The following is a 21768-nucleotide window of genomic DNA, read 5'->3' as shown; positions in this document are numbered from 1 at the left end:
GATTGAATCAGAGCAGTCGGATGAATCAGATGAATCGAATGAATCGAATGAGCCGTATGAATCGGATGAACCGGATGAATCAGGCAGGTCAGATGAGTCCAGGGGTTCGGGTACAGGGCCTTGAGATACACAAGGGACAAACGAGCAGCAGGCAGACCAAACGCACCACAATGCAACGGCAAATTCATAGAGTCTATAATCCAGGAGACATACCTTAGCGGTAGATTCAGGCACGGCGGCCATCTTCACGACAGGTGCAGGGTGAATAATAGCCCTCATAAGTGCAGGTGTGGTGGTGACGATGGCCCTCTCAATCACAGGTGCTGGGATGACAGTAGCTCTCTCAAAAACAGGTGCAGGAATTGTGGTTGCTCTCACATAGACAGGTGCAGGTGCAGAGACAGGCAGGATGGCGGCCATTTTGGGATTAGGCAGGATGGCGGCCATTTTGTCAACAGGCATGGTGGCGGCCATTTTGTCAACAGGCATGGTGGCGGCCATTTTAGTAACAGGCATGGTGGCGGCCATTTTGTGAACAGTCATGGTGGTTGTTTTCTCAAACCCAGGTGCAGAAACAGGCATGATGTGGCTAGGCGTGTCGTGAATATTCACTGGAGGTGCATCCCCAACACCCACAGTGAATGTCGAACCACACAACAAAAGAGCGTGATCAATATAATGTTCCAAAGTCCAGTGTGGTGTATGAAGTGGCATGGAACGGGCAATGTCTCGATCTAATCCACAATAAAAAATGTCTTTCAGGAATGACTCTTTAAAATTCACCTGATCTGAGAGTTCACAGAAATCCTCCACAAATTTCTCAATGGGGCGGGGTTCTGGCGGAGACAAACAAGTTGATCTGCTGGAGTCATGGTGCTGGTGGGAAATTTCAATCCTTTGCTGGATTCCGGTTGAGGCTGATTAATCTGTAAGGTATGGTGCTTTGAAGAAAGCGATGAAGTAGGTGAATCCATTTGCAAAAGGTGTTTATTGTGAAAATCCCAAAAAAGGGCCAGCAAACATATCCAATAAGGGTGATCCAAAAACGTAATCAAAAACAGGCACAAGGTCAAGGCAGGCAGAGTCACAATCAAAATCCAAATATACAGGCACGGGTCAAACACAGGCAGGTAAACAGGCAGAATACAAATAACAAGATACAGGACACAGAATACAGGTAAACAGGTTGGTTGGGCTAAGCACTAATCAGCCAGGAACAGGTGAACAGGAAGTGACTTATATACAAACATAAACAGGAAGTGTGAAGCGTGACATGGCTTGATGAATTCAAAATAAAAGTCAGAACAGAGCAGGATAACAAAATACAAGTACAAATAACAAAAATACAGAAAAATACATGACAAAACCTTACAATAAGCTCATTGGTAACACATTTATACCAGAATAGAGACAGTAAAGTGATACATTAAACATATAGCACTACTGACAACCACATACAAAATAGAATATTCATCAGGACCACGTGATGTCACTGTGTGTCGTCGCTGCCATTTTTCTGTCTGGTCACAGCTGCACGCTCTGCTTTACTCTATGGTCACAGCAGCCACAACTACCAGATAAAGAGCAATAAAACGCTCCCAGGAGGTTCACAACAAGATTCCAATTTGCCCGGGACATGTTGTGCTGTTGGCTGTAAAAACAGTCGTCAGAGGAACCCCGAACTACGATTTTATTTTATTCCAAAGGAGTTAAATCAGCAGAATAAAGGATTGCCAAGTGACCAAGGATAACTTAAATTCTTGCCTAATATTAAATGAATAGTAAAAAGTTCTCAAGTAATTCAATAAACAGTAAGTGATAATAATATAAGAACAGAGAAACTAATTTAATTTATTGTTAAATAAATAAATATAACATTAAGTAGCAGATTGTTTTTTAATTACAGCTGTCACTTTAAAAGCTTACAGTAATGGATTCATACATCCTAAACCACTTTTCCATAAACTGTTCACTTTACACATAATCTTTTTATATACATTTATATACGCCAATGGACATTTTGACTTAATTATGAGCGTATGTGACCGTCAAAGCCTGAAATATCACAGTTCTGCATGTGCACGTTTGTTCCCGCTGAGATGTTATTGGACAGCAGACTTTCTTTTGTGCCCTAGCAACTTATTTTAGGACTACAAAACAATTAATTGTAATACATTATGATATTGCTTAACCAGATCCTTGCATATAAGCCAGACAAGTGCGGCAAGCAGGTTTCATGACGAGGACTTTTCATGTGCGTATCGTCATGAAAATAATGCATTATAACTTACCATTAAACTTAGAAATATAGTTAAGATACCGGTAATGGGTTTTATGTGTACTCAGAAGATGTGATTCACTGTTAACTGTGGAGTGCAGGGCTGTTATGATAACGGGATACAGCATGCTATGAGAGTTCATTCGCGTTAGCAAATTAAAGCCTAAAATATTCACCAAGTTGTCTACTCTATTTATTCTTATGAGACATTTTTAATTTCTAGAAATATTTAATACAGAATATGACAAATAATGCAGGATCCCAAAAATTTTGTTGATTTTGCGCTCTTCCGCGATCGCGAACAACTGGAGGGACTGACTGGCAGCTGACATCTAACTCCACGTTGTAAAATCAGTAATTTGTCTCTGGTAAACCCTCAATTACACTAATAAATGTGACCATTTAGTGCATTAGATATACTGTGTTTGCTGCTGAGATGGAAACTGGTAACTCTCTCAATGAATGCACGATTAACCAACCCGTTCTCACCAAGATGCGTACAAATGACACGAAGTGTGATTTATCGTGCAATAGATACGCCAAATTCCGATTTTGCATGCATATGATACGCCAGTCCTTCCCATTCACTTATATGGCGAATCATTTCGTGACGTTTTATTTATTGTTTTCTTATTTGTTTTCTGTTTTTTAAACCATTTTCGCTTGGGTTTAGGGTTAGATTTCACATTTGTTTAAGCAGGTTATTTAATATACAGGTTTCTCTATGTTTTTATCTATATTTAAGCCATGGTCGCTTGGAGTTGGGGTTAGAGTTAGAGTTTGGGTTAGGATGTCATTATTATATAACAAAAAGTTGTTCTAACCCTAAAACCAAGCGAAAATTGTAAAAAAAAAACAGAAAACAAATGAGAAAACAATAAATAAAACGTCACGAAACGATCCGCCACACAAGTGAATGGGAAGGACCGGCGCATCACATGCACGCAAAATCGGAATCTGGCGTATCTATTGCACGATAAATCACTTCGTGTCATTTTTACGCATCTTGGTGAGAATGGGTTGCATTAACATCAGCTATCTTGCAAACAGCCAACCGCATAGCACTTGCCCCTCCCACAAGAAGCGTATTTCAAAACTAGACGCGATTTTGACGCCTCAGACGCGGCTGGTATAAAGCCACACATTACACTAATTAGGCATTGTATATTAACATCATTATTAATCTCTGTATTCTTCTCACCCTGTGTATGTGCACATATTTGTCATTTCATGACCTTGGACAGTTTCTAAGTAATTTAAGCTGGTCTCTTTATCCCTATATCTGGTTGAGATATAAAATTGCATTTATTTGCGGAGTAGTAGTAATCTTCTGTGCGTGTGTTGTGCTTCGCCCCGATGATCTGTGCGGATGATTCTGATGTCTGTGATACTGCATCAGAGCATCTCCATCAGAGGGGATATGTCATTATACATTCACATGGCAAAAGTCTGCATCCAAAAAGACTGATCTGAAGCAATATCAGTTACTTTTTTCACCCATCCAACAGGCGGATATGCTTCCAACCATTACAGATTAAACGCTGCCATCTAGATGACATGCTTAAACTCTAAGCCACTGTTTTTTAAACTAAGTACACGCTCTCATCCGGAGGACATGCGATGAAGCGGCCGGTTCCTCTTTCTTGTTTACAGACATGACGTCATCACGCAAAGACAAATTACTTTTTCAAACTTTCCCGGGAAAACCAACACAACAGCTCAAATTATAAATCATTATTATACCATTGTGAATTTGGGCAAGGTAAGGAGACATCTTTAAAGGAACAGTATGTAGGATTGTGGCCCAAACTGGTATTGCAATCTGTTGTGTAAGATGCAAATTATCCAACCTTTATAAGCCAAATAATACACCTAATATGTATTTCTTCTGAGCAATATAAACCTGTGGTTTGTTATTTTATACTCCTTTTACTATGCTAAACTCTTTATGTTACTTAATACGCCTAGGGTGGCTTTGATGTAAAGTATTATAATCATTGAGTTGGGAGTATATGCATGACAGCTCTTAAATTGCATGTTTAACAAAGTGACACATATATGGTTTTGTATTTACTAGTTTATTAAGAGTAGAGAGATTGATGCATGTATTAGATAGAACATAAGGGATACATTCCAGTTTAAAGCATGATTTAAAGACCTGTCTTCGCGGGAGAAAGCGCAGAGGAGTTCGGAGAAGAACGACAAAGAGACTTCGTCATATATTTAAGATATTAGGGGACTTTCCCAGTAGACGTAAGGATCAAAGGCATGCCATGAGGCCCTGAATATGATTCCTGGAATTCAGACCTGAGACCGTGCCTATAAATTGATGCTGGTGCAGAACTTAGGCAGATCTGGAAGGGCAACATCCAGCATCTCCGTTGTCTGACAGCCTGAAATCTTGGGTGCTCTAGACTTAGTACTTTTTAGACTTTGTATTTTTGTATTATTACCTTTAGTTAACTTGGTATTTTTTATTTCTTTTGTTTTTCTTTTTAATTCGGCAAAACTTGTAATCGCAACTAGCTAAATTGTATTAATACATTTTATTAAAAAGAGAAGAAGAAGTGTGCTTGCGTGAACTTAGCTCAAATAATTAACCACGGGGAAGTCTTCTGACAATTATGTGAGTATAATCTAATCTGTCGAATTCTACCTTATTTAAGGTAATGTGGGATTGATATACTTAGGGAAATAATTGTTAGATTTGACTATCCTTGCCTACCCTGAATAGAAAGAATAGGCAAAAGGTACAAACTTTCGTACCATAAAACAAATCACAAAACTTGTGGCTAAAACGTGTACTGCAATCACACAACTGGTGGCCAATACACAAAATGACAACATAAACATCAGTTGAGGGCTGCAACTCCACTTTTTAAATGACAATATCCTGGCCATACCACTGTTTTCAGTGATATAAGTATTTGAAATGAAAATGATTTCTTAATGTCTAGTGACATATCAGGGCCATTTTATGATTAATTGATATACAATTGTGTGTGTGTGTGTGTGTGTGTGTGTGTCATCCACAACCACATGAACAAGATGTGTAGGAGATGAGAAGTGTGAAGGTGGTGTTAAGGGCGATTTATAGTCGTGCGCAAGTTCTACGCCGTAGCTACGGAGTAGGCTATCCGTAGCCTGTGCGTAGCTCTGCGTAGCCTGACGTGCACCTCGCAAAAATTTTAACAGCGTGTCAGTTCTACGCGGACCGCAAGCACTGTGATTGGTTCACCAGAACCCCTCCCGTAAGGTAAAAAAAACTGCATCATAGGTATTTTCGTTTGCGATGGTGAAAACATAGATGAGCCAAGTTGGGAAGTGATTTAACTCAAACTGCAACGAAAGTCGCTGTTTATTTACTTCCATCATTGCTGGTCTTCTCAAATCATACACCAAGTTGCTGTTTCTTCTTCGTTTAGGGGTTACTTGCCAAGCTTCTTCTTCTTTGACGGTCGCGCTGCTACTGTGGTTACACGCATGGATACTGCCTACCAGCGGTTTGCGCGTGTGTTTGGAGGACGACGCAAAAGTATAAATGAAAACCGACGCGGAACCTACGCTGTCGCAGCTACGCCGTAAGACCTATGCATGACTATAACGAGCCCTTTAAGTCTCACAGTGTCTCTCAGCAAGCACATGGTGATCATGAGTATGATTTCTATGGTAATACAATTTGTTATCATTTGGTCAAAAACCATTGATACTTGTAATGATGCACCGTGAGGCTGAGGATCCATTTGCAGACTTTTATTAAAACCCTTGTGGTCAAACAGGCAAGGGTCAATAACAGCAAACACATCAATGCAGGTAATGCAAATCTCGTCATCAATAATACAGGCAGAAAGGTCAGGGCAGGCAACAAACAATCGTAATAATAGTATAAACAGATCAAAGTAACAAACCAGGTAATCACAGACAGAATAACAATCAGAATGATAGCCGTGGCAAATCAAGCATTCACACTGAAGTCTTCTTCTTCGATGAGTTTTATTGGCAGTTTGCAATCAATGTGCATTACCGCCATCTACTGGACTGAGGTGTGATCACATTGGGATGGAATAATAATAATTATATAAAAAAAAGAAAAGGAAAAAAAAGATGAAAACTAAATTCTACTTGCTAATTGGGTTTCTTTAAGGAAAGCTATAACCGCCCTAACTGAGGACTGTGTGCTGGTTACACTCAATAAGTTTTCCATTGTTAAGTCTTTATTTACCGCTTTCTTCATGTTTTCCCCACACTGAAGTCTTCTTCTTCTTCTGTTGAGTTTTATGGCAGTTTACAATCAAAGTGTATTACCGCCATCTGCTGGACTGAGGTGCAATTCATTTTGGGTTTTTAAGGAAACTGAATAAAATAAATAAATAAATAAATGAGAAAATAATACAAAAAAAAAAAAAAAAAATTAATTGATTCTAAATCCTACTTGCTAACTGTGTATTTTTAATGAATGCTACTATAGCGCTGTTTATGCTTCCTGACCTGGGCTCTGCCAATAATGTTTCCAAGGAGAATACTTTCTTAGCTGTATTAACCGTCCTTTTCAGTATTTCTCTTTCCCCATTAAACCTTCTACACCTTAAAAGGACATGCTCCACATCTTCACTCTCTCCACAAACCTCACAATTCCCAGATGGATGTTTCTTTATAATAAATAAATTACTATTTAAACCAGTGTGCCCTATTCGTAATCTATTAAACCAAACCTCCTCCTGTCTATTTGTGTAACTGTCTTTTTCCTTGATATTTCTTGTTGCAAATTATATAAATGTCTACCCCTCCTCTCCTTATCCCATTCAGACTGCCACATTGCATTCACTTTTTGTTTGATTATTACCTTTATCTCTGACTTACTGAGTGGAACATTTATTTGAATTTCCTCTTCTTTTATTGCCTCTTTTGCAAGTTTGTCAGCTTGTTCACACTGAAGTCAAGTTCAAGTTCAATTTATATAGGCAGTGGATGATGGGAAACAGGTGGCAGTGCAATCAGTCCCGGTATGTGGGATTATGGGAAATGCAGTCCGGAATAAACTAATACTCGGGAGATGGCTCCCTCTGGTGGTCATCGGAGGATGAGACAGGCACCTCTTTCATAACAATACTACACTTAACTATAATTAAACCATGATTTTTTTTCTAAGTGCAGTTATCCCTTATTTATCACATGATTATAATAACATGAGGGTGAGTAAATATACGACAACTAGTCTCATGGATATAATTAAGAGTTGGACACAAAATATCAATATAAAATATATTAATATACATTTTTTGGTAACAAGTTCAAACATGACATGAGAAAAAAGACAGTGGAGTAAAGCATTAAACAAATATAAATAAAATATAAGTGTAATTTATTCATGCAGTAACTATAACATGCTTTAATTCTTGTAGTTCTTGAAGTTTGTAAAACCGGTATTAAGATATTTTTAGTTCCAAAGCAGGATGGCAAAGTTGTGTACGTATGCAAAAAATATGCAACAAATGTGTTTAATTAAACTGCATTTAATTCTGCATATGGTCTAAAAAAACAAAAATGATTCCCATATAGGTCATTAAAGCCTCAATCCTTAACTTTATGAATGCCAAGCTTAATATATAAAACAGAAATAAAAATATGTAAAGGCTGATTAGTCAAAGATAATGATATTGTGATATTTCTTGGGCTTGACTGATGCCACTGCACAGTTTAAGTTACTTTTTATATCAGAGCTGTTTAACACAAACACAGTCTTACACCAGGGACCCTTCTTTATAGCAGTGACATTAAACTTCTCATATGGGGGAATCAGCACCTCTTTCTCATTTGGTTTAGAGGAGTATTTTGTCACATTAGCACCATAACAAGTCTTGATTTTAAAACAAGATTCATTTCCAAATATCTTTGCTGCGTCTCGATCAAGAGAGGAGGACGCAAATGAACCAAAACGAATCTCTTTGTTCAAAACATTCTCATTAAACCTATCTTTGGTACCACGATAAGTTGATATGCATTTCGTTTGTTTTTTCTTTAGAGTCTGTATTGCTGATGTTAACCAAAATGAAGTGAATACCATGTGTATTTCTTTTCTTTGTATTTTTGTTTACCGGTCCTAACATCCTGATTGAATGTCTTATATACTTGAACACCAGTATACACAGAAATGGCAATTAAATGGTTTCTTTTCAGATTGTCTTTTGATCCAGTGATGTTTTTTGTACTGTTAATCCAAGCAGTTCCAAAGCCTGATATGTTAGCAGTGATTTCATCTTGTAGATATTTTTTCTCCACCAGGTTTTTCATCTTCTCTGTACAGCCATTATACCTGTCATCAACTGAATTCTCTGACATATTTAATGGTAATATCTCTTCTTTAACAGCCCATCTGCCATCCTATAGGAAGGAGAAATAATCTCACAGTAATCATGATGATTGGACAGTAATATACAGAATCATATTTTAATCTTACCTGTCCTAGGACAACTTTACTGGTGACAATGAGAATAAGAGCTGCAGTGATCAACATCCTGATTTAGTCTCAATCCTCAGATGAACAAAACAAATAGAGATCAGGTATGAATAAAGTACAGCGAAAAAGCTTCAAAACATTGTGTTACAAGTCCAAAAGCTTCTTAAAGTTAAAAATGTACAACTGAAGGAGCCTTCCAAAGAGCCATTTAAAACATTTTTACTTTTCAAAGCATTTGAAAATATTTTTTTAATCTGAATATTCCCTGGGAATATCTAATCATACATTACTTGCAAATTATTGTTTAAATTCACAGGCATCCTTTGTGAAAAAAATTACAGTGACAAGCCATTTAAGATGTTAAGATTTTTTTGTTCCAGGGTTTGATAAATAGAGTAACAAGTTTCAAAGTATCAAAGTTTAAAGCTCCCATAACATACGCTGTTTCTGCATATACAGTGCCCTCCACAATTATTGGCACCCCTGTTTAAGATGTGTTAAACTTCTGTGTTTTTGCAGAAGCATAATCTCTAACAGAAACATTTAGAAAAATATACCCTTAACACAAGTAAATAATAATTTGAAAAAGTCCATGATTTAAAAAAAAAAAAAAAAAATATATATATAATCACCTGTTCCACAATTATTGGCACCCTTAACAATTCCTCTGAAAAATAAAAAGTTTTAAATATATTTTTCTGTAGTTGCTAAAGTTGGTCAGAGTATCTAGGAACTTTTAATTAATAATTCATGACTTCCTGTTTCCCTGGGGTATAAATATGACGTGACACAGAGGCCTAATTCTCTTACCCATTCGTCATCATGGCAAAGACAAGAGAACACACCATTCAAGTAAGGCAGATGTGCATTGACCTTCATAAGTCAGGCAATGGCTACAAGAAAATAGCCACTCGCCTTAACTTGCCCGTATCTACCATCAGAGGAATTTATTATTAAGAAGTTTAAAACAACTGGAACAGTGACAAACAAGGCTGGAAGAGGTCCCAAGTTTATCTTGCCACAACGCACAGTGAGGAGGATGGTAAGAGAAGTAAAAATTTTTCCTAAGCTTACTGTCACAGAATTGCATCAAAGAGTGGCATCTTGGGGTTACCAAGTCTCCATAACAACCATCAGACGCTCTCTACATGCCAACAAGCTGTTTTGGAGGCATGCAAGGAAAAAGCCTTTTCTCACTAACACTTACAAACATAAACGTCTGGAGTTTGCTAAGCGGTACTGGAACTTCAACTGGGATCGTGTGTTTTGGTCAGATGAGACTAAGATTGAGCTTTTTGGCAACAAACACTCTAAGTGTGTCTGGCGTAAAACAAAAGATGAGTATCCGAAAAGCACCTCATGCCCACTGTGAAGTATGGTGGAGGATCTGTGATGCTGTGGGCCTGTTTCTCTTCCAAAGGCCCTGGAAACCTTGTTTGGGTGCATGGCATTATGAACACTTTGAACTACCAGGACATTTTAAATGGCCTCTGCCAGAAAGCTGAAGATGGGTCGTCATTGGGGCTTTCAGCAGGATAATGATCCAAAACATGTGGCAAAATCTACACAAAAATGGTTTAGCAGTCACAAACTCAAGGTCCTCCCATGGCCATCTCAGTCCCCAGACCTCAACCCAATCGAAAACCTGTGGGGCGAGCTAAAGAAGAGAGTGCATAAGAGAGGACCCAGGAATCTGGATGATCTGGAAAGATTGTGGAAAGAAGAATGGTCAAAGATCCCTCTCTCTGTGTTCTCCAATCTTGTGAAATGTTATAGGAGGAGATTAAGTGCTGTCGTGTTGGCAAAAGGGGGTTGTACAAAGTATTAACTTCAGGGGTGCCAATAATTGTGGGACGCATGATTTCAAATTTTTTTTTACCATTAAAGCAATATATTTAAATGAAAGGTTGTATTTTTGTCTTTTTTGAATTTGGTTTCTATGTTGCTTAAATAAAAAGGAGAATTTTTAGAACTCCACGACCACATCTTAAACAGGGGTGCCAATATTTGTGGAGGGCACTGTATCACGTATCACTTCATATATCAGAGTCTTTAGTTTTTTCAGATTTATAAAAGACAGATCAGCTCTAGCGAATTTTCCCAGAAAAAAAACGGACCCCCTTGGGGTGTGCCAGGGGTGAAGCGAGTCACGAGCAAGCAACACTTGATAACTTATGATTCACTACATGTTTGTTCACTTACATGCGATTTTCAACATAACACAGAAGTCTTACTTACCCCATGCAACTCATGACCCGGTTGGGACTTTTCAACGAAACCCAGTGTTACACAAACACGCAAAACGCCGCTGCTACTCTGGATAAACAAACTATATCCATTGTTTCCATAAGGGGCCAGTCACACCAAAAGCGCTTTAAACGCTTGCAAACGCAAGGCGCGACGCACTGCCTTTTTAAAAAAAAAAGAGCAGTGCGACGCGGCTCTTCATATTGTTAAGCAACCACCGGGTCAGCTGTCTTGTCAATCAAATATTGAAGTGTGAGCGCTCTTTTGCTGTTAACTGTCATATTAGCAGAAACTTTAAAAAGAGGGCGCTTGCTCTGACCTTGTTTGAGGGTGAGAGGTGCACAAACACACAGGAGAGAGTGAGCGAGTGGTGTCCGGTTCTTCAAAGCAACTGTAAACTTTCCCTCACCACAACGTAAGGCCCGCCTCTCCCCTTATTCGATTGGACAATTTAAAGACGCTAATGATGTCGGGCGCTTCTCCGCTCTCAGCGCTCCTTCAAAAACGCGGCAAAAAACCGCAAGGCGCTCGGCGCGCATAAACAGCGCGCAAACGCGCCCTGCCCATAGAATATAATTCAAAAAAGGCGCCTGCAAGTGCCATAAACGCTTTTGGTGTGACTGGCCCCTAAGGCTGGCTTACTTCAATATAATCCAAATGTACTTCTTCTTTCGTGCCATTGTTGTATTGATATTAAACAAAGCTGTCGCGTAAAGTGATGTCTTTGACTTCTAGAATTATCGGTTCTCGCTCTCTGTGGACACGCTGATTGACGTGTGGGCACGCTTTTCCAGAGGAAGTGCCCTATAAAATAAATGATATTTATGGTCTACCCATCATACGTAAAATGTACCCACACTGTAAAACATTAGCTGTAAATATGCCTCTGGTTGCACGTAACTTACTGTAGAAGATAAAAACTGAAATGTTTCATGTTCATTTTACTTTGAACAAACTGTTGCCAGTAAATAACATAAAATAACATAAAATACTGTAAAATCAACAGTAAGTTACTGGCGAGCAGCTGCCAGTAATACTGTAATTTCTACAGACATTTTTACAGTGCATGTTGGAAAAAACCTTTCAGAAACTTGTACGAACCCTGCCGAAGGGCTTTCAAGACAGAAATACTCTGTCACACGTCCAACTGCTATTTTGACACTTTGGCTATGTTTAGCATGAGGAATCCAACTCTTAAACTGTGTTTATAAGTCAAAATGCATGTAATACTATTAACCCCCCCCTTAAGTTCAGTAAAGTAATTAAAGTGTATAGAAAGTTAAGATATCATACCTGATGCATGAGAAAGAGTGGCAATGAGGAACAAACTCAGAGGTTTTTACACTTTCTGAAAGTGGTAGGCGGGTCAAAGGCACACTTAATACTAAGAAAACATCATCAGTTCTTAAGAATACTCTTAATGTCTGAAAATAAGGTGTTTGAAAGCACATGGCCATTGACATGAAGATCTGCCATATAAAAGAGCACCTGTCAATGTTTAAATACGAGTGGCAAGAATTACTTACATTTCCAGAAAACCAGCACTCGGACAAGAAAAAGTGCTTATGTCTGCACAGACCCTGACATAAGCCCTTTTCAATGTCAAAAACTATTTTATATATTTGCTTACACACACTCTGCGAACAATTCTGTCCTTTCAAACGTTTTATAAATAAGGCCCCAGATCTAATAATTTATGATTTGGATTGCACAAAATGACAAAAAGCATTAAAAAAAGAAAAGGAGAGTAAAGTGAAAATCTTTAGGTTAAAAACTTTGTTTCTGTGTTGCACAACTATTTCATTTTAGTCGAACACAATGGTAAGCTTTTTTGGCCTGCTTGAATACCCTGCCACAGGAAATGGACAAGCAACACTTTTTTTTTGCGGTTTGCCAGCTTTGTCTCAGGCACGAATATACTGTAACACTAGATACATACAGTAGGAAAGTTGACATACTATAGTTTCATCAAAGCCATTTTGCTTAACAACAGTATGAAAATGACTTGAAAAGTCATCTCAACAAAGCAACGGTCAATGAGTAGGCTACATTTTATTTTATTTCAATAGCTCTTTTCAAAATGTGTAGCAAAGCAGCTTTACAGAAATTTAACTATTTCAGTACATTAGAAAGAAAAAAGATATTCATATTCCAGGAATGTGATTTTTTCATATCATTGGTGACATTGGTGGGATGACTTGTCTAAATCACTTAAATCCGACGAGTTTTATTGTCTGATGGTGGAGGGGTATGCGCGCATTTTTTGTAGACGCGGCCTTTTCCGTCATCCATCCCAGACATTAGGTTTGTTTGAGTTTATGCGGCGCCACAAAAACCGAGAGGCAGGTGACGTCAAAGTACCACGAGAGTGATTCGAGAAATCACTCAAAATTTCTCAAATCGCTCTTGCGATACTTTCATGTCATCTGCCTTTTATGTGTTCTTCGTCATTTACATGCGTGTTAAGGATGCATAGAGCGACTGCATTCAGGACGTAAACTTGTCAATCAAGTGTAAGACTTTAGAATCACTTTAGAAATCTGAGGCGTCAATCAATTAAAACAACATATGCAATTATATATTATAGTTTATATTTCTGCATCTGTACCTTTGTAGCTAATGGACTTTGGCTTAATCTAAAGTGACAAAGCTGATCTTACATATCAGTATAAATCCAAGCAATTTTGGAGGATTACTAAGGGGCGGTTTCGCGGACAGGGATTAGACTAGTCCTAGACTTAAACATTTTTAAGAGCTGTCCAAACTGAAAAAAACTTGCACTTACATATCTTAAAATACATCAGTGCCCTTTGTTTTGCCTCAAAATGCACACAGGTAATGTTTTTAGTAAGGCATGTTTGTTAAAACTAGTTATATTTCCAAATTGAACTAAGGCCTAGTTCTGGATTAAGCTAATCCCTGTCCGGGAAACTGCCCCTAAATGTTTTTCTTGTAAGTAAATTAAAAGTCAGCTTTAAGAAAACAGCAGCTGTCTATTAAAAAAAGCAAAAGTTGGTATGTATGGTTATGTTCGGTTCTCAATAGTACAGGTGTTTGATTGATTTAATACTCAAGTATTTAGCTAGTATGTTTTGTTCATTTAAATAATAAATAAGTGTAGTTATTAGCATATACAAAACAACGAATGTATTAAGCAATGATATCTTTACAATGCTTCAAAACGCAACGTAGCACAATGTCATTTAAACAACTGTTACATGATATAAATGTGTACATTGTTATACTATTTAAATCACGCAGATGATTTGATGGTGTCAGCAATCAGTTCCAGTCCCTGATTCTGATAACAATAAGGTACTTGAGGCAACTAATATATTGTAAATAAGTCACGGCTAAAGGAGTTGAAGTCACTTTGCTTTGTGCCTAATATTGCCCTTCAGCCGTGACTAATTCATGATATATTCAACACAGCCTCTTATACCTTATTGCTTATACATTAACCTGTAATGTGCACTGTTCATTTGCATTGTAAGGTTTCTCCACAAGGGGGCCTCAAGAAACTTCAACGGGCCTCAATATGACCTAAAATTATTTAGAATAAGACAAATTAAGACTAAATATCAAGAGATTTCCTTCATTTTGGTTATTTTTGTAATAAATATATACTATCTGTCTTATGCCAAGCTCTAGTATTTTATTTAATATTTTATTGGGTAGAAATTATGAGTGGGAGGGCCTTCAAATTTTGTAGTGAACAATATGGGGGGCCTTGAATCGAAAAGGTTGAGAACCCCTGATCTAGTATTGTGTCACTCTAAATAAACATATACACAATAATAAACATTTAAGGTAACAAAAGGTCTTGTAGGCTATAAGCTAACATGAACTAACAATGATCAATATAGTTATCTGCATTTATCAATCTATGTTAATGTATAATGAAAAAATAATAGTTCACCGGCGTAAACATAGGAATCTGGAATAAATCCAGTCGTAGTATACCATTAATTCACAGATGTATATTCATGTGTGGTGATGCCTCCTGCTGGAAACATTAATATCAGTGAGTCACATAATGAGCTGCTCTGTGTAGGAAACTATGGTTAATTGTTATCAATCTGTCAAAACCATAATTACTACACTTTAACTTAAACCATAATTATTTTTTTTTCTAGTGCAGGTGTTCCTTATTGCATGATTATACATACCTTATAACATGATTATAATTACATGAGGGTGAGTAAATGAATGACTTCTTGTCACATAAGTGTTTCTATATAGCTCCTGTTCCTGTATTGCAGCGCAAAAGGTCATGGTTTCCAACCCAGGGAACACACATACAGATAAAAAAATTATAGCTTGCAATGCACTGCAAGTCTCTTTGGATAAAAGCGTCTGCCAAATGCATAAATATATATGATTGGCTTTAATTAAGAATTTGACACAAAATATAAATTTAAAATATTTAATTATTTTTTGTAACAAATTTAAACATGGCATGAGAACGCAGAGTAAAACATTAAACTTAAGTAGTACCTGTCAAGATGACTCTGGGGTATCAGGGTTTGTTATTAGGGGTAAATGACCAGAGAGCTGTTTAATTAAGAACTAATTAGAACTAATTAAGAACAACTACTAACATGCTTTTGGATTATTATAGTTTTAAATTTGTAAAAACTAGAATTTTTAAATAACGTTTTATTTTTTTTAACACATGATGGAAAGTTGTGTACACTGTAACATTTTTTTGTTGTTGTTGTTGTTTAATCAACTCAGATTTACAAGTAATTTCAACTTACTATTATCTTGAGTTGGCATAACAAATTAAGTTGACTTATTTCAACAATATTTTGAAGTTATAACAACTCATTTCTAGTCATGGTAAATAATAGTAAATTAAAATTACTTGTAAATCTGAGTTAATTAAACAAAAAAATATTTTTTTATAGTGCATGTACACGACAGAACAGCTTAAATGCAACAAATGCATTTATATCTGCATATAATCTAAAAAAAGCAAAAAACTAAATGACTATCATTTAGATAGACTAAAGCTGCAATCCTTAACCTTTATAAAAGCCATGCTAAAAATAAATGAACATTTGCAAATGCTGATCAGTCAGAGATAATGACATTGTGATATTTCTTGGGCTTGACTGATGCCACTGCACAGTTTAAGTTACTTTTTATATCATTGCTTTTCAACACAAACACAGTCTTACACCAGTCATCCTTCTTTATATAAGTGACCTTAAATGTCTCATACGGGGGAATCAACACCTCTTTCTGATATGGAAACTGGGATTTCCGAAATCAGTTGTTACTTTACGATCAAGAGATGAGGACGCAAATGAGCCAAAACAAATCTCTCTGTTCTTGACATCATCAAACGTAACATTGGTACATTTGAATTGGTTAACATTGGTTGATTGAACTTACTGAGAGAGAGAGAGAGAGAGGCGGGCACAAACTGCAAAGTTTTTGCTTATATTTGTGTACAGTCGCACTAAAACAAAACGTGCTTTTGTCAAACTGTAAACTCTTGTCAAACCATAAACTACAACTGTCATCTAACAACACACACACACACAATTATCATTTATTCAGCTTCAGAATTCCATAGGGGTACAGTACATGACTGCTAGCAAAAGCTAATGTAGGATTGTTTGTGACTTGGGCTTGGTGACTCAGTAGTCCTCCTGACTATCAACTTTCCACAGATGAGCTGGTTTTAGTTTAAATACGGTTTGTGAAATACTCTCAAAGCAAACATTTAGAAGTTCTAAAATAAGGAGTAAGAAAATGGCAAGTTATTTTTAGCCTCAAGATGTTTTATGAATGCAGCCCCTGATGGTCACTGGAAAATTATGTGAACATGATGGATTGCTCTACAATTGTTTTCATGATTAAATAACTGATTATCCCCGATCAGCCAATCACTGTGGGCATAGTCAGTAAGCTCATCCATCGCAAAAAGGTCAGCTCCACCCTTTATCTAAGTTTAGGATTTTCCCCATGTGTTAAAAGTTGGTCTCATCAGCTTTGTGAATAAGTTTAACTTTTGCTGCTTTTTAGGAGAACTTTTAGTGGTAATATATGTTTTGTGATTACGGCCCTGGTCTTTCAATTTAAAAGAATATTTAAAATGTATCAAATTTAGTGACCATTTACTCACTCCCATGCAATCTCATTTTGTGCATCCAGTAGGATGTTATAGCAAATAAGTTTCCTAAGGACAGGTATATTTTCCTTTACTTATCACATGATTATAGTTACATGCAGGGTTGGGGAGTAACGGCGTAATGGCTTATGTAATCAGGATACAAAAATCCAGTAACTATAATTCATTACAGTTACGTCAAAAAACATAGTAATCAGATTATAGTTACTTTTTTGAAAAAAGGGGGAATACTTTCAGGATTACAATGGTTTAATTTAAAACTAAATAAATCAGTATCACTATATTAAGCTTGATTAATAACTCACACCGCGAGTCACGTGTGCCACCCGCTGGTGCATGCGCAAATTAACAGCTCTCTAAAAATCTCTTCAGACACAGGCCATTTCTCAATATGTGTTCTTGTCATAGAGAGTAAAAGAAAGGTTCTTGTCTGTACTTGTGTTCTTGTGGACTTGTAAAATGTCATCAGTTGCGGTCCAAGTACTGTCCCAAATCAAAGTTCGCATCAAGCCTAGTTAATTCCGCGTCAATGGCAATGAAGCTTAAAACTTGACCAATATTGGAAAATTACTCTTTCTGCGTCATGATTTAGTTTTAAGAGCTTTTTAGTTTAGAATATAGATGAATAAACTTCAAATATGTTGTCAGTTAGTAAAGATAGTGCCTATATTAAAATTTCATTTTGCTCATGTGAGTTCCAGGGAATCAGCAGGTGGTCAGCGACGTATACACCGCCGAGGGCAGACTCATCTCGGCTGTGAGGAATTGACAAGAACGAACCCAAATGCAGACAGGACTAAAAATAATAATTTATTGACAACAAACAGGAAAATCAAAACCCACGAGGGGGTAAAACAAGACAGGATCACACTACACTAAACTAACATTAAACTAAACATGAACCAACATAAACTACAAATAACAAACTAGACTAAATATACTAAATACTCACAAAAGCAAGATTCAGGAACACGACAGGGAATGTAACAATACGAACGTGCACTGGACAACAAACACAAGGACTCTTAAATAGGGAGAAAGTAAATTACATACACCTGGAAATCATTACAAGTAAGGGATCGGGGAAAAAGTGACGAGACCCGGGAAATGCGTGGTCAGAATAAACCAATACTAAAACCACACATTTCCCACATAAAACATGGTACTGCCAGGACCCCGAACACAAAGACTAGATGTAATAAAACAGATGATTTCAGACGGATCCTGACATCGGCAAGTCCTGAAATTTGCTCCTGTCTCAGTGCAGCTGCTCTGCCCTCCAGTGTCTGATGGTCAAACATAAAATATTGAATTACTGCTGCTAGAAACGATGCTGCCTGTGGGGAAAAAAATGCTTTCATTTCTTGGAAATTACGCTGCTATTTTGTTTTTAAAGAAGAAAATGCCAACAAAATGGTTGTAAAGTGCAAACTGGGCATTCCAGCTACGAAAACACTTTCTTTATCGAAGCCTACATGTTAGTTAAAATAAAACAAAATAATCTGTAATTCCATACTGTAGCCACTAGATGTCTGGATAGAATTTTACATAAAATTCTATAAAATTCTTAATAAATAAAAGTTTTTTTTTAAATTATATCTGATCTTGAAGTAATCCAAAAGTAATCAGTTACATAACTTTATATTCTGGTACTTGGATTACATTATTAAATACCCAAGCCTGGTTACATGAGAATGAAGTGAACGACTGCTTGCCACATGATTAGCTATAAAAAAACATTTGGACATGAAATATTGATTTGAAATATTTTATTAGCTCAGTTCAAACTAGGGATGCACCGAATCCAGGATTCGGATTCGGCCGAATACTGGGCTTTTTGACGGGGTTCGGGTTCGGCCGAATCCTAGATTTTTTTTCCACCGAACCGAACCCTAGGCTTGCGCTACGCTGGTCTACGTCACGCGGCCGTTGATTACACACATCGGGTGCTGATGTGGAGATGAGCTTTTTCTTTCGGTGAGCCTTAGGGGCTGGACACACCAAAACTTTTAAACACGGCTGAAAACGCCTTGAGGACGCCAAATGCCAGCTGTTTTTCAGCCGAGCGCTTGGTCGCAGTGATGCTTCAGCTGTGAGCCGGTTGGTTGCTGTGGTAATGTCCCGCCCCTCCTCCACTGTAATTGGACGGCCGTGTGAAGACTGTGACATTGACGAGCGGAGCTTCTAACTCAAAGTATATAGTTTTCAGCTCGGAGCTGCTTGCTTATTGGAAAAACAAGCGTGTCGCAACGCATCGCTTTTATTATGCATAGGCTTATGGTAATTGTCAAAATAGTTTTCCAACTTGTCATCCTGGCATAATGTACAGTTAAAATTAAATAAAATGAAAAATACACTGCTGTGGACGTTGTTTACTTCATTAATGTGTTTTACTGTTTTAATGGAATAAGGATGCGAGTAGGATTCGGTATTCGGTTTCGGATTCGGCCGAATCTTAAACGGTGGATTCGGGATTCGGCCGAACCTAAAAAATCCGGATTCGGTGCATCCCTAGTTCAAACATGGCATGAGACCAGCTAAAGTAAAGTGATACATTGAACATACCGTATATAGTAAGTTACACAAAACATTTTTAGCAAGCATAGGAGCTACACTAAAAGTCATTACATCTTTTCTGATACAAAATTTTGGTGCATACACTTTGTACTGATCTATGCAACGTGTTTTAGAAACAGTTATACGGCTTACAGAAACAAGCGTTAAAAACAGAAGCTATAAACAATTCACTTGTATCTTTAGGAACTGTTTTCCAAACTGACACAAAGTTGTCTGCTAAAATGTATGTGTACAAAATGTATATTTGACACATATTATTTAGATTTTATTGTACAGTATTTTGAATTACAAGCAAAAAACATTTTCTCTTTATGTCTCCTCAAATTCATTCTATCACAACTCATTAAGTTATTAGGGGTTGGGTCTTTATCTCCAGGTCTAAATTACATCAATATTCATGACCATTGACCCTCCATTGCATATTGCCTTTACACAAGAAAAAGTGTCTTACAAAAGTTATATCAATATATGAAGAGTTTTCGTTGCAAAACGAGATAACACCGTCCGTTTTTAACATTTTTGTCAAAACATGTTTTTTATTTTGTTATCATGTTATTATTTAGTTTAATGGTGCTACCTAGCTGCATTTTTTAAGTTATGAAGGTTAAACTCAAAACAAACCAACTGCAGTTGAATTGATATTAATTGCAATGCACAACCAAAAAACGAGATTTCTGAGTTATCTTGTTTTGCAACCAAACCCTTCATATTGTTTCATGTGAATGAGTGGGTAAAATGGTTTTTACATATTTTTGTAGCAAATTCCCAGCTCTACAAGACCCAGTTTTTTGTTGATGAAAAAATGTTTACTATGTGTTCCTTGGGCTGATTTCAGCATCTTTTTTATTTTTACTAACCACGCATAAACATCATTTAGTTAAAAATACATGTACATACATGTTACTTGCATATTATTTTAGCACAGTTTGTGTTGAATACAATGTTATGTGATATAAGCCATTTATATCTTTAAAGCAACTGAAAAAAGACCAAATGTAAGAGCATGTCAGAACCTCTGCCATTGTCCCAAAATGGTCTAACCCCAGAGGGTTAATAAATCGTGGGAATAAATTCTTAATTTATGGCCAGGATATAATTTTCTCTGCATGTTATGTGTTAGGCTCAATAAGAAGTGAAAGTAATATTTAATATAAAAAAGAGAAATGAATAAAGATGTAAAAGCTGGTCAGCCACAGCGACAGACATCTGTGATATATCTGGGACTCGGCTGATGCCACCGCACAGTTTAAGTCACTTCTTATTCCAGAGCTTTCCAACACAAACACAGTCTTACACCAGTCATTCTTCTTGATTTCAGTCACTTTAAACTTTTCATATGGAGGAATCAGCACTTCTCTCTCATCAGGATACAGGGAGTATTTTGTCACATTAGCACCATAACAAGTCTTGATTTTAAAACAAGATTCATTTCCAAATATCTTTGCTGCGTCTCGATCAAGAGAGGAGGACGCAAATGAACCAAAACGAATCTCTTTGTACAGAACAGTCTCGTTAAACGTAACATTGGTACGACGATAAGTTAATATACATTTCTCTTGTGTTTTCTTTAATATCTGTATTGCTTCTGTCAACAAGAAGTGAAGTGAATACCATGCGTATTTCATGTTTTTGTATTTTAGTTTACCACTCCTGACATCCTGATTGAATTGATTATATACTGTACGACCAGAGTACACGGAAATAGCAATTAAATGTTTTTTATTTAAGTTATCTTCTGGTTCAGGGATTATTTCTGCACTGAAATTCCAAGCAGTTCCAAAGCCTGATATGTTAGCAGTGATTTCTTCTGATAGATATTTTGTCTCCACCAGGTTTGCCATCTTCTCTGTACAACCTTCATAACGGTCATCAACTGAACTCTCTGACATATTTAATGGATATATTTGTGCTTGGGATAGAACAGCCTGTCTGTAATCCTATAGCAATGAGAAAAAATAATAATAAATTCATATATATCCTTATCATGATGATTATACAGTAATATATACATTTATAATTCAATCTTACCCATCCTAGGACAAGTTTACTGGTGACAATGAGAATAAG

At 36.9% G+C, this 21768-nt stretch overlaps 1 protein-coding gene and 1 pseudogene across 1 annotated transcript; both read right to left on the bottom strand.

Moving 5' to 3' along the window:
• Positions 1 to 7876: 7876 nt before the first annotated feature.
• LOC141350907 (NAD(P)(+)--arginine ADP-ribosyltransferase 2-like) lies at positions 7877 to 8648 on the bottom strand (annotated as a pseudogene).
• Positions 8649 to 19642: 10994 nt separating this feature from the next.
• Positions 19643 to 21660, bottom strand: LOC129423993 (NAD(P)(+)--arginine ADP-ribosyltransferase 2-like). Its single transcript, XM_055180544.2, has one exon. The coding sequence runs from the start codon at positions 21588 to 21590 to the stop codon at positions 20847 to 20849; it is 744 nt and encodes a 247-aa protein (XP_055036519.2). The 5' UTR covers positions 21591 to 21660; the 3' UTR covers positions 19643 to 20846.
• Positions 21661 to 21768: the final 108 nt, after the last annotated feature.

The sequence above is a fragment of the Misgurnus anguillicaudatus genome, chromosome 19 (genome assembly GCF_027580225.2).
Source record: "Misgurnus anguillicaudatus chromosome 19, ASM2758022v2, whole genome shotgun sequence".
Lineage (NCBI taxonomy): Eukaryota > Metazoa > Chordata > Actinopteri > Cypriniformes > Cobitidae > Misgurnus > Misgurnus anguillicaudatus.
The sequence above is the reverse complement of the archived record's forward strand: the minus strand, read 5'-3'. Positions and strand labels throughout refer to the sequence as shown.

Excerpts from the sequence above, each read along its gene's own strand:
- LOC129423993 (XM_055180544.2), bottom strand. The coding sequence starts at position 21,590 with ATGTCAGAGAGTTCAGTTGATGACCGTTATGAAGGTTGTACAGAGAAG.